Source organism: Narcine bancroftii, chromosome 6 (genome assembly GCF_036971445.1).
Source record: "Narcine bancroftii isolate sNarBan1 chromosome 6, sNarBan1.hap1, whole genome shotgun sequence".
NCBI classification, from domain to species: domain Eukaryota; kingdom Metazoa; phylum Chordata; class Chondrichthyes; order Torpediniformes; family Narcinidae; genus Narcine; species Narcine bancroftii.
Genome location: NC_091474.1, coordinates 14,204,901 through 14,224,625, shown reverse-complemented (window position 1 = coordinate 14,224,625; position 19,725 = coordinate 14,204,901). Strand labels below are relative to the sequence as shown.

The 19,725-nt window shown below is 38.5% G+C and overlaps 1 protein-coding gene across 8 annotated transcripts in view; it reads right to left on the bottom strand.

Moving 5' to 3' along the window:
* LOC138735736 (band 4.1-like protein 1) overlaps positions 1-19,725 on the bottom strand; it is a 251,623-nt gene that overhangs the window by 93,048 nt on the left and 138,850 nt on the right. For all 8 annotated transcript variants that reach the window (XM_069884045.1, XM_069884044.1, XM_069884047.1 and 5 more), the window contains 2 exons: positions 17,875-18,032; positions 14,040-14,243 (listed from right to left, as the gene is read on the bottom strand). In XM_069884045.1, coding sequence (XP_069740146.1) covers positions 14,040-14,243; positions 17,875-18,018 — 348 coding nt within the window. In that variant the 5' untranslated portion in view covers positions 18,019-18,032. The remainder of the gene's footprint in view (positions 1-14,039; positions 14,244-17,874; positions 18,033-19,725) is intronic.

Sequence of the window (19,725 nt, the reverse complement as noted above, 5' to 3'; positions counted from 1 at the left end):
GAATTGGCGGATAAAAAAATAAAATATGAAACATTACAAACATATAAGGTGGAGAAGAATATAATGAAGACAAAACAGAAATATTATGAACTAGGTGAAAAAACACAAAATCTTAGCATGGCAGCTTAAGACAGAGCAAACTAAGAAAATGGTATTGGCAACAAGGAAAAAAGACAAACAAATTACATATAATCCAAAAGAAATTAAGGAAAACTTCAGAGAATTCTATGAACAATTATACCGAACTGAAAACGAAGGGAAAGAAGGGAAAATAGATGAATTTTTGACTAAAATTGAGCTACCAAAACTACAAATAGAGGAACAAAATAAATTAACAGAACCATTTGGAACAGTAGAAATACAAGAGATAATAAAAAATTTACCAAATAATAAGACACCAGGAGAGGATGGACTCCCAATAGAATTCTACAAAACATTTAAAGATCTAATAATACCGCCCCTCCTGGATGTAATCAACCAGATTGATGAGACACAAAACTTACCAGATTCATGTAAAACAGCAATAATTACAGTGATACTAAAACAAGGGAAAGATCCACTCTCACCAGCGTCATATAGACCAATATCTCTGCTAAACACAGATTATAAGATAATAGCTAAACTATTAGCAAACAGATTAGCAGAACAGGTACCGAAAATGGTAAATTTAGACCAAACTGGATTTATCAAAAAAAGACGCACAACAGACAATATTTGTAAATTTATTAACTTAATTCATGCAGTAGACGGAAATAAAGCACCGGCAGTAGCAGTTGCTTTAGACGCAGAGAAGGCCTTCGACAGAGTAGAATGGAATTACTTGTTCAAAGTATTGCAAAAATTCAGTTTACCGGAGAAGTATATTAATTGGATTAAAGCATTATATGAGGGACCGTTAGCGAAAGTGACAGTAAATGGACATGTATCAAAGCAATTTAACTTAAGCAGGTCAACGCGGCAGGGATGCCCACTATCACCATTATTGTTTGCGCTAGCTATAGAACCACTAGCAGAATCGATAAGAATAGATAATAATATAAAAGGAATAAAAATAAAAGACAGGGAATATAAAATCAGTCTATTTGCGGATGATGTTATAGTGTACTTAACAGAACCAGAACTATCAATAAAAGAACTATATAAGAAATTGAAGGAATATGGAGAAGTGTCGGGATACAAGATAAACGTAAATAAAAGTGAAGCAATGCCTATGAATAACGCGGATTTCTCAAAATTTAAGGAGGAATCCCCATTCAGATGGCAAATGCAGGCAATAAGATACCTAGGTGTGCAAATAAACAAAAATCTAGGCCAATTATATAAACTCAATTACAATCCACTAATGAAAAAATTACAGGACGATTTAGAGCATTGGAAAGAGCTACCACTAACACTGATAGGAAGGATAAACTGTATTAAAATGAACATTTTTCCAAGGATACTATACTTATTTCAGGCATTGCCAATACAACTGACAGAAAAATTCTTCAAAGAGTTAAAGAAAATAATAAGGAGATTTTTATGGAGAGGGGGGAAACCGAGGATAGCACTAGATAAATTAACAGAATGGTATAAACAAGGAGGCTTACAATTGCCAAACTTCAAAAATTATTATAGAGCCGCACAATTAAGGTACCTATCAGATTTTTATCAAACAAGGGAAAAACCAGACTGGACGAGACTAGAATTAGATAAAATAGGGGAAAAGATACCTGAACACATATTATATAAATGGGACGAAAAATTGGTACAACATAGAACTTCTCCAGTATTACACCATCTCCTCAATATATGGAAGAAGATTCATGTAGAAAGAAATAAAACAAATTATCAAATACCAAAACTAATATTGACGCAAAATAAGCTACTCCCTTTTACAATAGACAACCTTTCCTTTAGAAAATGGGAAAAAAAAGGGATTAAAAGAATAGAAAATTGTTTTTCAGGAAGTAGATTCTTATCCTTTGAACAAATGAGAGATAAGTACAATATAACTGGAGATACAGCGCTGGCATATTACCAACTGAGATCCTACTTGAAAGATAAATTAGGAAGCAATTTGAGTTTACCAGAGGGAAGTAACCTTGAATATGTGATTACAGATACAATGTTAATCAAAAGATTTATAACAAATATGTATATCAAACTGCAAGAAAAGGAGAATGAGGAAACAAATGGTAAAACTAATGAAAAATGGGAACAAGATTTAAATATAAAGATAAAAAAGGAAACATGGGAGAAATTATGTTCTGGAACGATGAGAAATACAATAAATACGAGGCTGCGTATGATACAATATAATTGGTTACACAGACTATACATTACACCGCAAAAGTTAAATAAATGGGACCCAACAGTATCTGATAGATGTTTTCGATGTAAAAAAGAAAGGGGAACAACAATTCATGCAATCTGGACATGTGAGAGAGTAGAAAAATTTTGGGATGATCTCAATCAGATATTAAATAAAATAACAGAAAACAATATACCAAAGAATCCAGAGATCTTTCTCCTAAGTAACATAAAAAATAAAGAATTTGGAATTGACTTGGAAGATGCACAAAAAAGATTTGTCAAGATAGCTCTAGCCGTAGCAAAAAAATGTATTATGTCAACCTGGAAATTGGAAGATAATTTGAAAATACAACAATGGTATATAGAAATGAATAAATGTATTCCATTAGAAAAAATAACATATAGTTTAAGAAATAATATTGAAATATTCGAACAAGTATGGGAGCCTTACATTAAATACAATAGCGAAAACCTACCGGGAACAAACATTACCTAAGTTGATGGAAGGAGAAGAAAAGAAAAGAATGGACTCAGTAGAATTTCTGGTGTATTTTTGTTGAATGACAACATTGTCTGACTGAATTAATGCAACCTAGATTGTATACCTAAAATGGATGAGAGGGGGGGGTGGGGGGGTGGCTTGGGAGGAGGGAGGGGGGGGAGAAAAAGTCACTGTAAATGTGTGAAAAAGAAAAAGTGTATATCATGGCTATTGTGATTTATGGTGTGAAAAATAAAAAATAAAAAAAAAAAATAATAACCTTGTTGGAGTGACCAATTGTCAAGGCTGGTTCATTTCTTTTGTAGTGCATTCACCTCCATCTGTACAGATGACTATTCAATGGGTGCAAAGTAAAATAGCAACTGAAATTTACGGAAACCCCAAGACAAGAACTTTGTCTTGCTAACACGTCCACACTAATGCCAGTTTGTTAGTAAACTCACATTAAATAAGATAGTGTTGGAATTGGAGCTGCAGTCAATATAGAACAGCAAATGAGGATTAGTCATTCAACTTGATGCCTGCCCTTTTGTGTTACAGCTCCAAATATGAATTGGCCTCAGTTGTTAATCCATTCAGTTTATGCTCTATCACTTTGCATTGTGTTATTCTTCCCAATTTTCACCTGTCTAAAATGAATTCTCCTCTTCTTCGGATCTTCCCAACACTCTTACAGAAATAAGTACACTATTTTCCTTGCACTCAATAGCACAGAGAAAATTAATTAAGTGATTTCAATCCAAAATCCAGCACCCAGAGCTTTACTTGCATCAAGCAAAGGGCAAGTTAATGCAACTTCTCCAAAAAAAAAAGCTGCGTACAGTTTAAAAAAAAATGTTCAACTTAATTTTACTTTGTCTTAAGCACACCTGTAGATCGTCCCAATAATTTTGTGCTTTTTTTTCCCCCTCTCGTTTAAGAGGTTTACGTAATATTTTAGGTTCAACATTCATTTACTGTGTGGCTCATTGTTGGGCAGGGGTTCTCGGAGTTTCTTTTTCCTCACTCTCACTCTACCTTAAGTAAACTCTCACTAACCATGAAGTAATCATGAAGTAAACCACAGGATGACATAGGTGCTCCATGGTTACTAAGGGATGACTTAAGGTGGTATGTGAGTGCAAAAATAAAGGTCGAGAATGACAGTTCTCGAGCTCAGAGTCATGTTCAGCATCTTTTGGTACCTTCTACCTCAGCATGTTCCACCCTCTACAGATGACCCTTCACCTCAGCATCTCCTTCTGCACAATGCCACCATCGGGAACACCTTTCCTTCTTTCCTGTCAGCATTTCAAATGGGACCATTCCCTCAGTAACACCCTCTCTTATTCCTCCTCCTTACGGGAGTCCTCATCTCAGTAAGCACAAGAGACAGGATGTGTCCTTTTATCATCTCACCATTCAAGGCCCAAACACACCTCAGATGAAACAGCCATTCACATTTCCATTATCTGTGCACGGGGCGATCAAACAGAAATCGGGGTGATTGTGCTATGGAACACTTGTTCCCTCTATGACCCTATTTGTCTGGTTGCCTTCCCATTCCATTTCTTCTGTCTTCATCATTCAACAATGGAAGTCGGCACCAATCCTTACCTTTTGATTTGGCAAAGCAGCTGAACCTGATACAAAGATCAATAATTTCAAAGCTGACACTGCTATTCCCATTCAGATCTTTCACTGCCCTTGTGTTTGTTTATTTCTTTGGCACCTTCATGCTATTATGTTTTCCAGTTCATGTGTAATCACTTGCCAATGCTTTTCCACATTCTTAATCTTCAAAACATCTCACTTAAATTGCTCATCCTTGCATTTGATAATGATTCATGATTATTTTATTGTCATGAAATGAAACAGAAAATGCAATTTCCTTTAGTCTACCATAAGGCAACCAAAGATTCTCCATTAGCAGAAATTGCCCAGCGCCGCCATCCATGTATTCACCTCCAGCACTCCCATAGCCTCTGCAGTCATACAGCCTTCAGTCCAAGCATTCGGCAATCCGAGCTTCAGATCCAAACCTGACACAATCAGGAAGCCTTCAGCGCCCTCGCATCTTGATTCAGATATCTGGTACTCCTTCAGCCAGTCTCAAGCTAGCCTCCAGCCGTACACAGCCTGGTACGAGTCTCTTAACTGCAGTCATCAGTAGCCCACAAACTGCATGGGTTCCTCACCTCACCAATAGCCCACCACTGTGTTGGCTTCAGCCTCAGTGTCCCTCACTTTCCCACTACCCTGGTTTCAATCCCATGGGTTAGCTCCTCTGCTTCTCCTTCTCAAATAGGTGGAATGGACCAAATTCAAGGATTTCTACTCAAACATGATTGTATATACCACCGCTGTCACCGACTTCCTCCGGACCTGTGCGGATGAGTACGTGCCCATGCACATATACTGTGAGTACTGCAACCATTAGCCATGGATGAACTGAATGTTTCACAAACTGCTGAGGGCACGCCAGATACGACCATTCTAACAGCAAGGAGACAATTCCATGCAAAGTTAGAAACAGAATTAGATGCTCGCTCACTCTGGCAGAGCTTGCAGGTCAATACATCCTCCAAGGCAAAACCTGACATCATAACTGGTTTGTAATGTTTCACTCCCTGATGAGCTTAAGGCCTTTTATGAGCACCTTAGTCCGTGCGGTCTCCCAGTTTTATGGTGCTGTGTGCCTGTCTTCTGCTTCCTCTGAGTCTGCAACCCCTTCAGGCCCCTGCTGAACACAGGCACCACCATCTTGGGCCCAGCCTCTATTGTTGCAGGATTTTTAAAATACTGTAGACTCCTTCAACAGGATGTTTAAAGCATGCAAAGAGCTGTCGGCAGTTGGACTGGGAGGTTGGGCCTCGCAGGGCAGTGCTGTGTCTCTGCTCCCCATGGGTCAGCACCAGTGGCAGTGCTAACGTTACAGCAGTGCCATTTGTTTCTTATTCTAGAAGGCAGATTTCACATCTCTTGGCTGAACAGAATGTTTTGTCCCAATATTAAACTGGTGGTTCATCGAAACAAAAATCAGCAACTTGAGTAAACCTCACTTGAACTTATCATGGCTTTCTCCCGTTGATAAAAGAGAGAGAAAACACAATTTACATTTTCACAGATGGGGTGCTTGCTGAGGTCACAACTTCCACACATTTGCATGTTGCCTGTTTGGCAGTGGGTCTGTGCTGGAAAGGTGCATACTGCCAACCTCAGGAAGGTGATGACGAAGAGAGGTGTATCTGGGTGCAGGGAAGGAGTGAAACACAGAACCTTTTGCGATACCTGATCGAAAAGCTTGATTGAACCCAATGGCAGAGTGACCAAATTACTGAATGTTCAGCCAGCATTTTGAACCATTAATCCAAAAACAAGTTCAAATCCCACCTCATCACCTGGGGAAATACAAATTCATGCACTTGAAATAAATCTGGAATTAAAAGTTAATAAAAGTAACGGTATCTGTGAAAGAATAATATTGTTGTAAAGTTCATGAGTTCACAAATATCTTTCATCCAAAGAAATCTGCCTCTCCTTGCCCAGTCTGGACTACATGCAACGCCTCAACCAAGATATAGTCAACACGTAACAGACTTCTTAGCTCAGACAATGGGGATGGACGGTAAATGCCAATATTATTAATGATGTTCGCATCACTCAAATGATTCCGTGAAAGTAATCCATCCTATGTCACATTTGGAGGCAGGCCACAGTGACCCCTCACCCACAGTTTGTACCATTGTCCAGTACAATGGTGCTGTGATCTTTATCAGGGACATCCATTTCCAAAAGGTGATGTCCAAATAGATCTCTTTGAGACATCAAGGTATAGGACACCTAGTTGGCCATTCATCGAGCCCACTCTGCCATTCCATTATCAGCTGATCCATTCTCCGATGTAGTCACACTTCCCTCCCTTCTCCCCATAACCTTTGATAACCTGACTATTCAGATACCTCTCAATCTCTGCCTTTAACACACTCAATAACCTAGCCTCCACAGCTCCCTGTTGTTGCAAATTTCAAAGGTTCACCACTCTTTGGCGAAACAAATTTGTCCGCATCTGATTTAAATGGCTGCCCTTCCATCCTGAAGTTGTGCCCTCTTGCCCTGGATGCAACTTTACTATATCTACTCCACACAGGCCTTTCTAAATGATTCTATGAGGGTCCTGTTCATTCTTCTAAACTCCAAGTACACTCAAGGCTCCTCATTTCAGGAATAATCATTGTTAACCTTCTCCAACGCCAGCATATCCTTCCTTAAATCAGGAGTGCAAAACTGTACCCTATACTCTAAGTGAGGCCTCACCAGTGCCTTAAGATCACATCCCTGCTCTTGCATCCTATTCCTCTAGCTAGGAATGCCAACATTGCATTTGCCTTGTTCACCACCAACTCAACCTGGAGGTTAACCTTTAGGGTATCCTGCACAAGGACTCAAGTTCCTTTGTATCTCTGAATTTTAAGCCCTCTCTCCATGCAAATCAGAGTCTGCCCATTTATTCCTGCTACCAAAGTGCATGACCCGACACTTTTCAACATTTTAATTTGTTCCTATTTCCTCCTCACTACCTGCCCTTTCACCTAAATTTGCATCATCTGCAAACTTATCCGCAGTCATTTATTCCTCAAAGCAAATCATTAACATACAACACAAAATGGCCCCAACACTTCCTCATGGGTACACCACTGGCAACCAGTATCCAACCAGATAAGGATTCCTTTATTCCCATTCTGTTTCCTGTCAATCAGTCCATGCTCTACCCATGATTCTACAGGAGTGATTAACTACTAGTTTTACTGTGAATGAAAAATTAAGGTCACAAGAGGCGCCCATGTTAAGATGAACAGCGATGGAAAATGCTCTGTCCAATTTCCTTATGGCAGGACAATTTCAAAAAATGGAAAAAGAAAATTACTTCTATTGCACAAATGCTTCTTTTACCAACCCAGTTTCTTGGTTGTTATATTGCTCACTTGGTCCAATTCAGAAAGGTCACGAACCCTAAGCGTTCTCACAACCAATGCTTCCTGTTCTGCTTAGCAGCTCCATCACTATGTTATTTATGAGTAGATTTTAACTCTGTCACCCTGAACTTGTCTTTCAAATGTGTTTTCACAAATAAAGCTCAAATAATCAAACCAGCAACATTCCCCAGTTCTTTTGCAGACAGCTTTAATTGGCAAGGTTAACAATTTATCTTTCACTTCCTTTATGGAAAACAATTTTACTGCATATAACCTACACTGAAAAGAATAGTAATTTCTTCAAAGTTTGCTTTAGATAAAAGTTGGAATTGGGAAATGAGTTCAAAATTATCCTTGCAGAAAATAAACTGTATTCAAGGGTCAAAAATAATGGAGCTTCACTTTTGCAACTTCACCAAACGAAATCCCTTGAAGTTAATGTTTCAGATGGTGTCTGAACTATGTCACGTATTGGCTGCTCAAGTGGTTTTATCACATGAATTAGCGCAATTTGCTTGATTTACAGTTTTGCAAAATTCAAACGAAACTGGTTGAAATTCTTCCCACTGCAGCTTGTCAGTTTGCTAATCACCCAGAGACCATTGAAAATGTCAAGTCATGACCTCAAAATGCAGCTGAAATTCATGAAAGTAGTTGCCAAGAAAAAGCGATGCGATTTTGGCTGTAGGTCAAAATACAAAGCAGGAAAATGTTTTCCTTCATGACAGCTATTTTCTCTGGCTTTCCTTTACTTTTTCGATATTTTCATTGAAATTGAAATTCACATAAAAAAAAATACAGAGGACACAAGAATATATGTCACAAGTCAAAAAATAAAGTACAGAATACACGACACTCAAAATTTCATCCACCGTACCCCACATTCTTAATCAAATACTTTATATTAAGGTGATTCTTTATTATAAAAGGAAAATCTAATCCCACTACCTAACCCGAAGCGGTTTTCAAAGACAGAAAAAAAATCCCCGTCAGAGTAATAAATTACCTTATTAGCAAACACCTCTGCGTTAATACCAAATCAAAGATCTTGAAAGTAATTCAAAAATGGTCATCACAATGTTTGAAAATTTAAATTCAAATGGGATATTGAGCAAGGAATCTTTTCTAAATTTAAGCATTACGCAACAATTGAGCAGGAGTAGATGGATCAACGTCCTTTCATCTGAGTAACACCGCCCACCCTGTCACAAGAGAAATAAAAAACAATACATGCAAGTCAGATGCCGTTTAAGTAATGCCACTCTCTCCAACAATACCAAACAAAATAGTTCAAGGAATAGGCTTGAAATTTAAAGTAATTTGAAATACTTCCCCCAAGTATTTCCCAAGACTCGGTCATGTCCAAAATGCATGAATTGGTGATGCATCTCCATTGTATCGATCACAACAAGAAGATACATCCACATAAAAGAAAGATAGTTTAACTTTGGACATGTGGGCCCCACGGACAGCTTTCAATTGGAGGAGGGAGTGGTCCGCACATAAAGATTAAGCAATTTAAAAATTACATTCCAATTTTCTTCAGAGATTGAAAACTGTAGATCCAGTTCCCAGGCTTTTTAAAAAAAAATTATCCAAAGGAGCCACTTATTTTCAAGAACATGACATAAATGGTAGATATTGAACATTTAGAAAACCATTAAAATTACATCTATTAATTTGCAAATTAAAGTTACATACATTACATATCTATTAAAATTTCTGTTTAATTATTTACATACATACAATCCAAAGCTCCTTCTCATGGCAGACCATTTTCAATCACAGAAATAGAACTAATGATAGTTCCCATCAGGGATAAGAATCCCCAAAATGAGAAAAATGACTCTTTCAAACTACCTCCGATACAATTGTGCATTCAGCACATCTAAAAATTGGAGAGCATATTCAATGAAATTCTTCAAAAGCTTGACAAAATAGATGAGGAGGTCTGGAACTAAAGGGCAAGGTTCAGTTTCAAGGGACTGGTTGCGTTTCATTCAGGGTCGTGATAAAGATAAATTGTTTTTACGCGGAGGTCTAAACCTCTGGAATACCCTACTCGAGAAGCTGAGGACACTCAGTTGTTGAGCACGATGAAGACAAAATTTGGAGAGTCTTTGGATACCAAAAGAAGAGGAAGGTATGAGGATATACAGAAAATCAAATTATATGCAAAATTGGCCACAATCTTCCATAATGCCTATTCCAATGGTTTACATCTGCATCTGTTCCTCTTGTGAAAAACATGAAAGGAACACTCATGAATACTTGGATGGCATTTGTCATTTTCCCATGGAAGTACAGGAGATGGTATACAGACTTTTCACCTCTTCCAATAGCCCAGAGATATGAACAATCCTTTCAGGTGAAGCACCAGTTCATTTGCATTCTATCCAAACCAATGTACTGCACTGGTGGTTCACAATGTGGGTATTTTTTCATTGGGGAGACCAGCATAGATTGGATGACCATTCCTACTCCAACTCATCTCTCTGTGACATTCTGTAGAGTTCTGACATGGCCCAATATAATCTGAGGAACAACTAATCTTTATCTTCCGGATTTGATATGAAATCCTATAACTTTGGGAAACTTGCCTTCTCCATTGCTGTCTTGATTGGTCAGTCCTGATGATCATCATCCAGTTTTAACATTGGCTCATTTTCTGACCCTTCACAATATGGACCAAGCTATTGGGTATCTCTTGCACTTCTGCACTTTGCCGCTTTTACATTCCACTGCCCTCTCCTTCATCTCCCCCTTTCCCTCTCATTGACTTATCAATACCTTATCCTCAAGGGAATCTTGGCCTCACACCATCGTTTGTGCTGTCCTTTCTCTCCCAACCCATTTGCAACCTGAAGGAAATCTGTTTTGCTGTCTTTCTCAGTTTTTCCCAAGAGATAAAGTTGGAGGCAGAAGATAGAATTGCCCTCTCAATTAACACTGCCAATATTTTCTGTTTTTATTTAATAAGTAGGATGGGATAAGCAAAGCATTTCAGAAATTATTTGACAATTAGGTTGTTTCCCCTGGCTACAATCTCAGGTTTGAATATGGTTAGACTAGGAGTTTTAAAATAGCATTTCCTGTTGTAGGATACAAGGTTATAGTGTGCAGGGGGTCAGAAATTTGTTTTAAATTGAGGGCATAGGTCTAGAAAATCTAACTCACCTGAGAGGGTACACCAAGTGGATATTGCAGTGAGACATGAAGAGTCAGTTCAGTATGATGGAGATTGGATGGATGGGCTGGAGGCTGGAAGAGTGAGTGAAGGTGAAGAATTGTCACAGGTTTTGGCAGCGTGGAAAGAAGACAGCAGGGGCTGTGACGCAAATCGGAGTTCGGCAATAGGTCGGAAAGTAATTGCACCAAGGTGTCAAAGATGAGGTCAATGGCATGCCATAATTCAGGGATGGCAGAGTTGATCAATTAGGCTCCATGCTGTGCACTTACTTTCCTCAATTCTGCTACCTCTCACAATTTCCCTGGGCTCTTGACAAGGTCCCCTTTAAAAATCAACGCTCTTTAAAAAAATTCTGGATTAGTATGATTCGTAACAAAGGGCTTATGACAGGGAAGTTGATCACAATAGAAAAATAAACCAGACAGTCATTGTGTTATGTTTGCAGCCATCACAAGTTATCACAAAGTTGGCATCTTTCTTATGAAAAAGATTGTTGTAGCAATATTTTCTATCATTAATACAAATATTTTCACTTGGTAGATCTACATTATTGTGCAATGACATTCTATTCACTCACATCTACTTGCTTGGACATGCCTATTATCAGGATTCTGAGATCCAACGTTCTCCTCAGCTGAAGATCTATGGTTCTATATATACTTGATGACACATTCAACTGACAAAGCTGAGGGTGAAAGGCCCTTCATTAACTGTACACCACCAGCTCATTATATGACCATCTGGCTGAACAAATCATTAAAAGGAGATGAATAGGCCCTCTGAAAACGACAAACTACAGAGCTTTGCACCTGCTCCATCAGCCAATATGTAAAGCGGCACAGTGGGGAACTGCTTCAACTGAGTAGCGTGATTATTGCACAGAGAGGGCAGGCTGTCTATACACACCAGTCACACTGGCGTGGAAAAATAAAACCGAATTAGTGTATTTTCACACAGTTCCAACAGGCAAGATCTGTTGCAAGGACAGGAAAATAACAGATACTGCAAGAAACAGGCCTTCCATAGTCAGACATCATTTCACATCCAAGGTGAATTGGCTTTATGAGAAAAAGATTCAAAGAAAATAATCCAAAGGTCGAAGTTAATTAAAGGTAACCGCGACACAATAATGCATTTTATTTTAATTCAATTTTGTTTGTACAGCAAAAAAATATTTTCACCATGCCAAAACTGCTCCATGTACTGTAAGTGACTTGGTATTGGAAGGAACTTTGTTACCTTAAGTACACGTCAAGGGAACCAGATAAATCTGGTTAGTGCTCTTAGTGCTGCCTCCAGTGATTCCTGATGATTCTACATCACTGTCTTTTTGTAGTACTGCAGGACAAACATGGGCTCATTTCTTCCTCAGTTTTGTGGATTCTAAAATTATTCATGCGGGAAAGCAGAGTCATTCACAGATGGGAGATGCAGTTTAGAAGGAAGCTCCTGCCTTTCTCTGAGATTCTATATGTTATCAAAGCATTGTTCCGGCTGGCCAAAACCACCCAAATGACCCTCTATTTTGAATGGTCATCGGCTAGTGTCAGTGGGGATTTGCACATTTTCAAAGAGGCTTCATGTGCACCCTCCATCTTCCATGTAATCTTTACTTCAGCCAGAGCTCAGAGTCTGTCTTGGGAGTCTGGTGTTGTGGCCCCTGCCCGCAGAACAAATTAAATGTGCACAAAGCCACTATGCCTGGGAGCAGTTTATGTCATTGACTCTCAATCTTTCACCAAATTTGTAGGATTTAGCAGAGATAGCATTGTTTATTTCTTTCTAGCACCTTCAGCCATCACTAATTGGAAACCAGGTCTCATTTTTCATTCCAAATGGCAGGAAAAGCAGGTACTGAAATTGCCCAAGTTGGAATTTTCTGCCCTGCAAGAAAATCCCGAGATGTTGAAATTGCCATAAGTGCAATTGCACCTTTGGGACTTCACGGTATCAATGAAGGTGCTCAAGAGCACCTAACAGGTACAGTGCAACACCAAGATCTCTGTCCACTCACTCTCATTTACTGCCCCTCCCTGCAGTGTTCACCACACTTTTCTTCCCCCACAATCTCAGTCATTGCCCAAGACCTACCCCAGGGAACTACAATGGAAATCCTCCATGTGAGGAATCTGCCAAGCTTGTGTTAGTTGTTCAATAGTCTCAGGCAATGAAGGCCCAAGGCCAAATACGAGATGGGCCAACAGTCTACACATATCATGACCAGGACTGGTCATCTATTCATTCCAATAGGCATGCAAATACCAATTTCTCAGGCAACTTCCAAAGACAATTACGAGATGCTGTTCACCTCACCATCTCTATGCAAGCTGAAGAGCTTTTAATGCTAATCCTACCTCTTGCTTGTGATGTTTCTTTTATTGTAATAAAGAAACTTGGTACTTTTAACAACTGTTGTTTATTATCTTCAGAACTCAACATCATGGAGGTATCCATTTTGAACCTGCTCCGAGCTGCAACAACACGCCTCTGACTCCCTGTAGTGGTCAGGATTACCACTAGCTCTCTATCATTACATTGCTCATCAAACTTGCGGCTTCCAATACACCCCGTTTCCCCATCACTGTACATGGCACCTACTTCTGCCACCCACTCAGGTGGCAAGTTTCAGACCCAACCACTCAGGACAAGGCATTTTCCCCAAACTCAGTATCATCCTCCTCTCCAAAACATTAAACTGTGTGCCTCTGCCTTTTGATTTCTCAACTGAAAAAGTGGGCCATTTCTGTTCAATCTTGCCTTAGCCTCCCATGTATCATAAACTAATTTAATCTCCCATTGGCCGACCCTGTTCTGGAGTAAATATCCACAGCTTTTATAATCCGCTTGCAAAGCTAAATTAATTTCATTATTTCTATTTAAATTAAACATAACTTTAAAAAAAAACTGCAGAAGACACAAAAACTAAACAAACCATCACAGCAATTAGGATCTCACTGCAACATGTGTGGAACTGGATTTCTGGTTAATAGAACTGCTTGATACCACCTTGCAAATATTGTGCATACTTAGACCAAAATCCCTTTGTGAATGCATTCTATGATGGCGGGTGGTCTGTTACCAAAAAAAAAGCCCTTACCTCCACCTCACATTCAAATTCTGTGCCATCCAGAAGTGTCACCTTGCATGGCATGGTCTTTGGCTTTTTGGATCCTTTCAATGGCGATTTAGGAGTTCTGCCCGGAGTTGTTCTTTCCGAAGTTTTGTCATCGTCCGTTTCTCCAACATCCAGTTCTTCAACTACTTTTGGAATGGTTTCTGTTTTTTTGTCTTTCTCGGCATTCTATTGGCAAAATTAAAGCAAAAACAGAATCAAATCAAATACAAGAGTATAAAAGAGCTTTTGAAATTTGTCCTTTTTGTGCTGCATGCTTTATTTGCAGTTGGCCAAAGAAAAGTTCCAATTGCATCGGGCAACGTTTCTGGTATGCTATTGCATATGAAGATTATGCATCAAAATTATAATTCACCTCAAGTGCAAAACAAATTTACAGCAAGCACAGAAGAACACACCATTTGACCCTCTCAATCCATTTCTTTTAAAAAAAACAAGAAACATCTTTGAGAAGCCAAGACATCTTTCATCTTTGTCTCTTGTGAGTACTTTTTTTTAAAAATAACACACACACAATTGGAATTGCAATTTTGCTTTGCTTGTTTCAAGAATATCCAAGTTTTAATTCAGGGTCAATCCTTCAACCGCAGCTGAACCATTATGTCAGCTGCAATTTTCTTACACTTCAAATCCCATTCTCACCACTTGTTTATTCATAATTCAGTTTGAGCTTTAAGTTGAAGAAAGCTTGTTAAATATTTCAAGATGCGTTTAATTGATAAAATCAAAAAGCAACCAGTTGTGAGAATTGCGGATGTTTAAATAATGAGCGAGCAAATGTAATTGGTCTGTTAAGAATATTATTCAATGCATTTTTTAAATGATGCATCATCTTGATTGAGGAAAATGATGTTCAGTCATAGGTTTCTTAAGGCTTGCCAACACAGACTTCTCATACAGGAAGTGGACAGCTCAGAACATCTTGCACTACAACTTTCTGGGGTTAAAAAGATTTTTTTTTTTAAATTCAATCAAGTATCAGTGGTTGCATCAGAGGAACATCAATTCATCTGGGATCAGTTACACTGGATAACGAAGATTTTGCTTCCTGAACACTTCTTGGTGTATTTTATGAATTTTGGGCCGTTGATCACAAAAATCACCTTAAAATTTTCCTATCACATACTTTTAAAATAAAAGATACAACTTATTTTTGTGATTTCCTGACATATTCTAAGTGTACTTCAAGCATACAAAATTACGAAGAGCAACACATCATTGGAAAAAAAAAATCATTTTCTGCATTCGCACTTGGACTTCTTCTCTTCTGATCTTGGTGCAGTGATGAACATGGTGAAAGGTTTCACCAGGACAATGGGGCCATGGAAAAGTGCTATTCGGACATCCAGAATCCATTGTTGGAAACTGACACTAGAGGCATCAGATGCCGAGTACAAATGAAAATCAGCAGCCGAGCATTTTCAGGTCAGTGAACTAATGCAATGTGTCATTATGCAATTAAACATGCTAAATTAAAGTTAATTCAACTTTTCTCCAACTTCCTACGTGATGCAACAAATTTGAAATTATCCTTGTGTTCAGCTTGAAGTTGTCCATCATAATCTTTTTTTTTACAGGAAGCAAATCGTGGGAAAAAAATTGTTGTGCAGTGTTATCAACTGGATCAACAGCAAAATAATAATTTTCACTCAATACTCGTCATATATTGTGGTAGCAGTGTCACACCAAGGCTGACATATTCCTGACTGTCCTCTGTACCTCTATTTTTAAGGATTTAAGGGTAATGATCTGAAGTTAGCCACATGTTGCTTACTACCAGCAGTCTCTGCTGAGATAAGCAACAGCTTTGCACTTACTGCATGTGCAACTGCATTGGAAAGTTTTAGTCATGGAGTTGTTGGCACAGAAATGAACACTATGGCCCATCCTGTCCATGCCAATCATTTTGCCCATCCACATTAATCCTATTGACCAGCATTAGTATCATACATTTCCATGCCTTGCCTATTTATTGATGTCAAAATTTCCTGGATGAAATTGGCTTGGTCAAGCATGGAACCAGGACTTCCTGACACAATCAGCTCATGTGTGAACCAGATCAAAATCCACCCACGAAGCTACGGCTGAGAAACCTTTGATAAACAGCTAAGCCTCAGACAAAGGCTTGTGCCATTATGAGAGTTTCTGCCTCATGGCTCTGGTGACCCAGGTTTGATCCCAAACTGCAGTACTGCATGGAGTTTGCACATTCTTCCTAAGACCACGTTGATTCCACACCTCCCCCCCCCCCCCACCGCCCCCACCATGTGCTCTGTTTTCCTACCACATCCAAAGACTTGCAGGATGGTTGGTTAATTGGCCACTATAAATTGTTCCCAGTGTGTAGAAAGTTTATGAATGATAAGTGTGAGGGAGGGGGTAAGGAAGGGTAGTTGATGAAAATAAACTGGATTTGGGCAGGACTAATGCATACATAAGTTTATTAGCTTTGATTCCAATATTTCCATAGTTATGTTATAGTGAGAATAAATAAATGAGTGGAATTGTGGTAAATGGAGTTCAAAGTAATTACACAAATGGATCTTTAAAAAAAAAAATTGAATCATATTATATTCCTTGACCACAGTTTTGTGGGTCAATTTTGATCTGGTTCACATGACCTGATTGCATCAGGAGATCCACCAGAGGGTAGGTATTGTTTTTCCTTAGTAATACTAGATGTCTCTGACATTTGGAAATATTAAAAAACATTTCACTATTAATTATTATTAAAATCAATTAATGATGCTCAAATAATGAGGGAGAAAGAAGAAGCCATAACAAACACTAAACCAAGACCAATTCCATCTTTTCTTCCTTAGAACGGTCAACCTTTCTGATGAATGGACTTGCAGACCAACAACAGACCTGACCTGGCACAGGTTCAATGATCAGAATCTTCTATTTAAATACCATGCTTGTGGAATCCTCAACTGGGCATTTATGACAGATCAGTGTTTGGGCATCCTGTCAGAACGTTCTGAAATTCTGCATTTTGATACATCGCATCAGAACTGCTTGAATGGGAAATTAAATAATTGACAAATCTGAGCATTATTTCCTTTTTGAAATCCGGTACCTGGAAATGAGTACCTTATTCCAAATAGGCTTCATCATGATGCGAACACATTTCCCACCGTTTTGTATTCCAGATCTACGAGCAATCTATAACTGGTTTTAAATGTTCTGTGTCGTGCCTGGACACTGATTATGAATGATTTGTGTGCTTGGAACTTTGCATCTTTCTACTCATTTGCTGTTACTCCTCCCTCTCACCAATTTGAAAATACTGTGATTCAACTTTTTCAGATCCATTAGCACATTCACTTTGAACTCCATCTACCACAATCCCACCCATTTATCTACGCTAGTGTTCCCACCTGCACAGTTCATTATCCAAGTCTCAAACAATGTAAAGGAAATTAGAAGACAGCATGGGTCAATCAAGAACTCGTATACATCCGACTCATTTATGTGGCAGCTAGAATCAGATGGTTTGTGCTCTGCATTTCACCTTTTAAGACTGCCATTTTTCCAATTGTAAGAACAGGTTCTGTCTACACACTGGAAAAATACAGCTGACTGGGAAAATACTCAAGTTCTATTCAACTTTCATTCTTGACTAACCATCCTACACAAAGCCCGAGGTTTCAATGTGTTTTTTTTTAAAAAAGAACAAGTGGCAATCTTGACAGTCCAGTTAACTGGGTAACCGACTCACTAATGTTATTGTATGGGGGGAAAAAAAATACAGCCAACCAAAAGCCCACTGAGACTGCAAATTGTTCTATGCCGTTACCTGGTCCTCCTTGCTGTTGGAATCAGCCACCAGATGTTCTTTATTGTCTGCCATCTCTTGCTGTAGGACGGGCTTCTGCTCCTCCTGGGGACACTGCCGATGAACATTCGTTAACTCAGAATCCGTGGTGGATTCCGTTGTCATAGTTACAAGTTATTCTGAAAGAAAAAAAATTGATGCTAAGTAGAAGATGAAAGCCAATTTCAAAAGCTTCAAGAAGGAAAAAAGGCAAACTAAATATTTTAAGCACAAATCAGAGGATTTGGCATGTTGTCATTGAATTCCACAAGATATTTCCAGCGTAGTGTATATTAAATCTACTTGAATAAATTACAGGTTTGCCAGCAAAGCATATTAGCTGTTAAATTACCACTTTTTCCTGGAAGAAAATGACCAGACCAGGTCCCATTACAAATGTTTATCCCACCGTTGTCGGCAATGAACCTAAGCAGATAATATTTAACTCAATGTTCCCCAGAAGAATTTAGGTGTGTAAGCAATTTGCAAAGTATCAGCTTTAGCTTATGAATGCACAGTGAGTGAGCTCCACGGTGATGAAAAGGCTTTCTTTACATTTTCTTATTTCATAATCCAAAAAGTTAATATATTTCAAAAAATAGAAATTAACTGTAGTTCGCTTCAGTTCCATTGAATCAAGGAATTGATGGATAATCATCATTCATACATTTGGAGTTTGATGCAACATGTTGGTGCTGATTTCACTCAAACTGTCCTTGAATTCTTTGCTCTCTGGGTCCACCTCAATTTTTTTTTGGTGAATTTCCCCCCCTGGGTTCATGTGCTATATTTACCTACTGTATCAAGAGTATGGCAGACCCCATGATGGAGGGCCATCCATAACCTGTTACTGGCACTTGGTTGCTTTACGAAGCAGAATTCATTTACTGACACCACTTCCAGTCCTGCATTTTGACACTTGCTTATATAGTTAATAATAGTCTTTCACCCAGCTCCCTCACCCCTTTGTCACGCCTTGTCTCCAGCCCTCCCTCGTTAATGATGAAGTAAAACATGAGCGTCTGCGAATGCAATGATTGACGTACAAACACAATGCTGGGAGAAACTCAGCAGATCAGCTTACTTTATATAGCATAAATAAAGATACATAATCAACGCATAACTAAGCTCAAATTTTTTGCCAGTTCTGAATCAAGATCACTGACCTGAAACAATCACTCTCAACAAATTATACCTGTCCTGAACATTTTCATTTCATATTTCCAGCATTTGTACTACTTAGATTTTGTAATTACAAAAATGTGGGTTGTTAAAAAATTTTACTTATTAAACATAATGCATATATTGATACATGCAATTAATGAATAGAACTTAAAAACAATTCAAAAAATACATGATATTTCAATAAATTAAACCCTTATGACCACCCCCACTCCCCCTTCCCTAACCCACCCAACCCCACCCCCCATTAACCAACCCCAAAGGAAAAGAGAAAAGAAAAAATGAATGAGGAGATCAACCAGAACAACAAAATTCATTAATTACTATGGATTGGACAAACACCACTACCCCCTGCGGCCAGGGGGTTCAAAACTCAAACCCATATCATCCAAATAGGGGCTAAGTTTTATGATTTAAAAAATGTTATCACGCAAGTTATATGTTATCTTCTCCAATGGAAGACGAGACCTCAATTCCGTATGCCATCTCTGAATACTCAAATCAGTCTAATTTTTCCAAGTAATTGCCAAACATTGTCTCACTACAGCTAATGCTAACCTCAAAAATACAATTTGAAATCTATTTAATCATCCTCTTAATATTACCTAGCAAAAATACAAAAGGATCTAATGAAAATTTCACTTTCAAAAT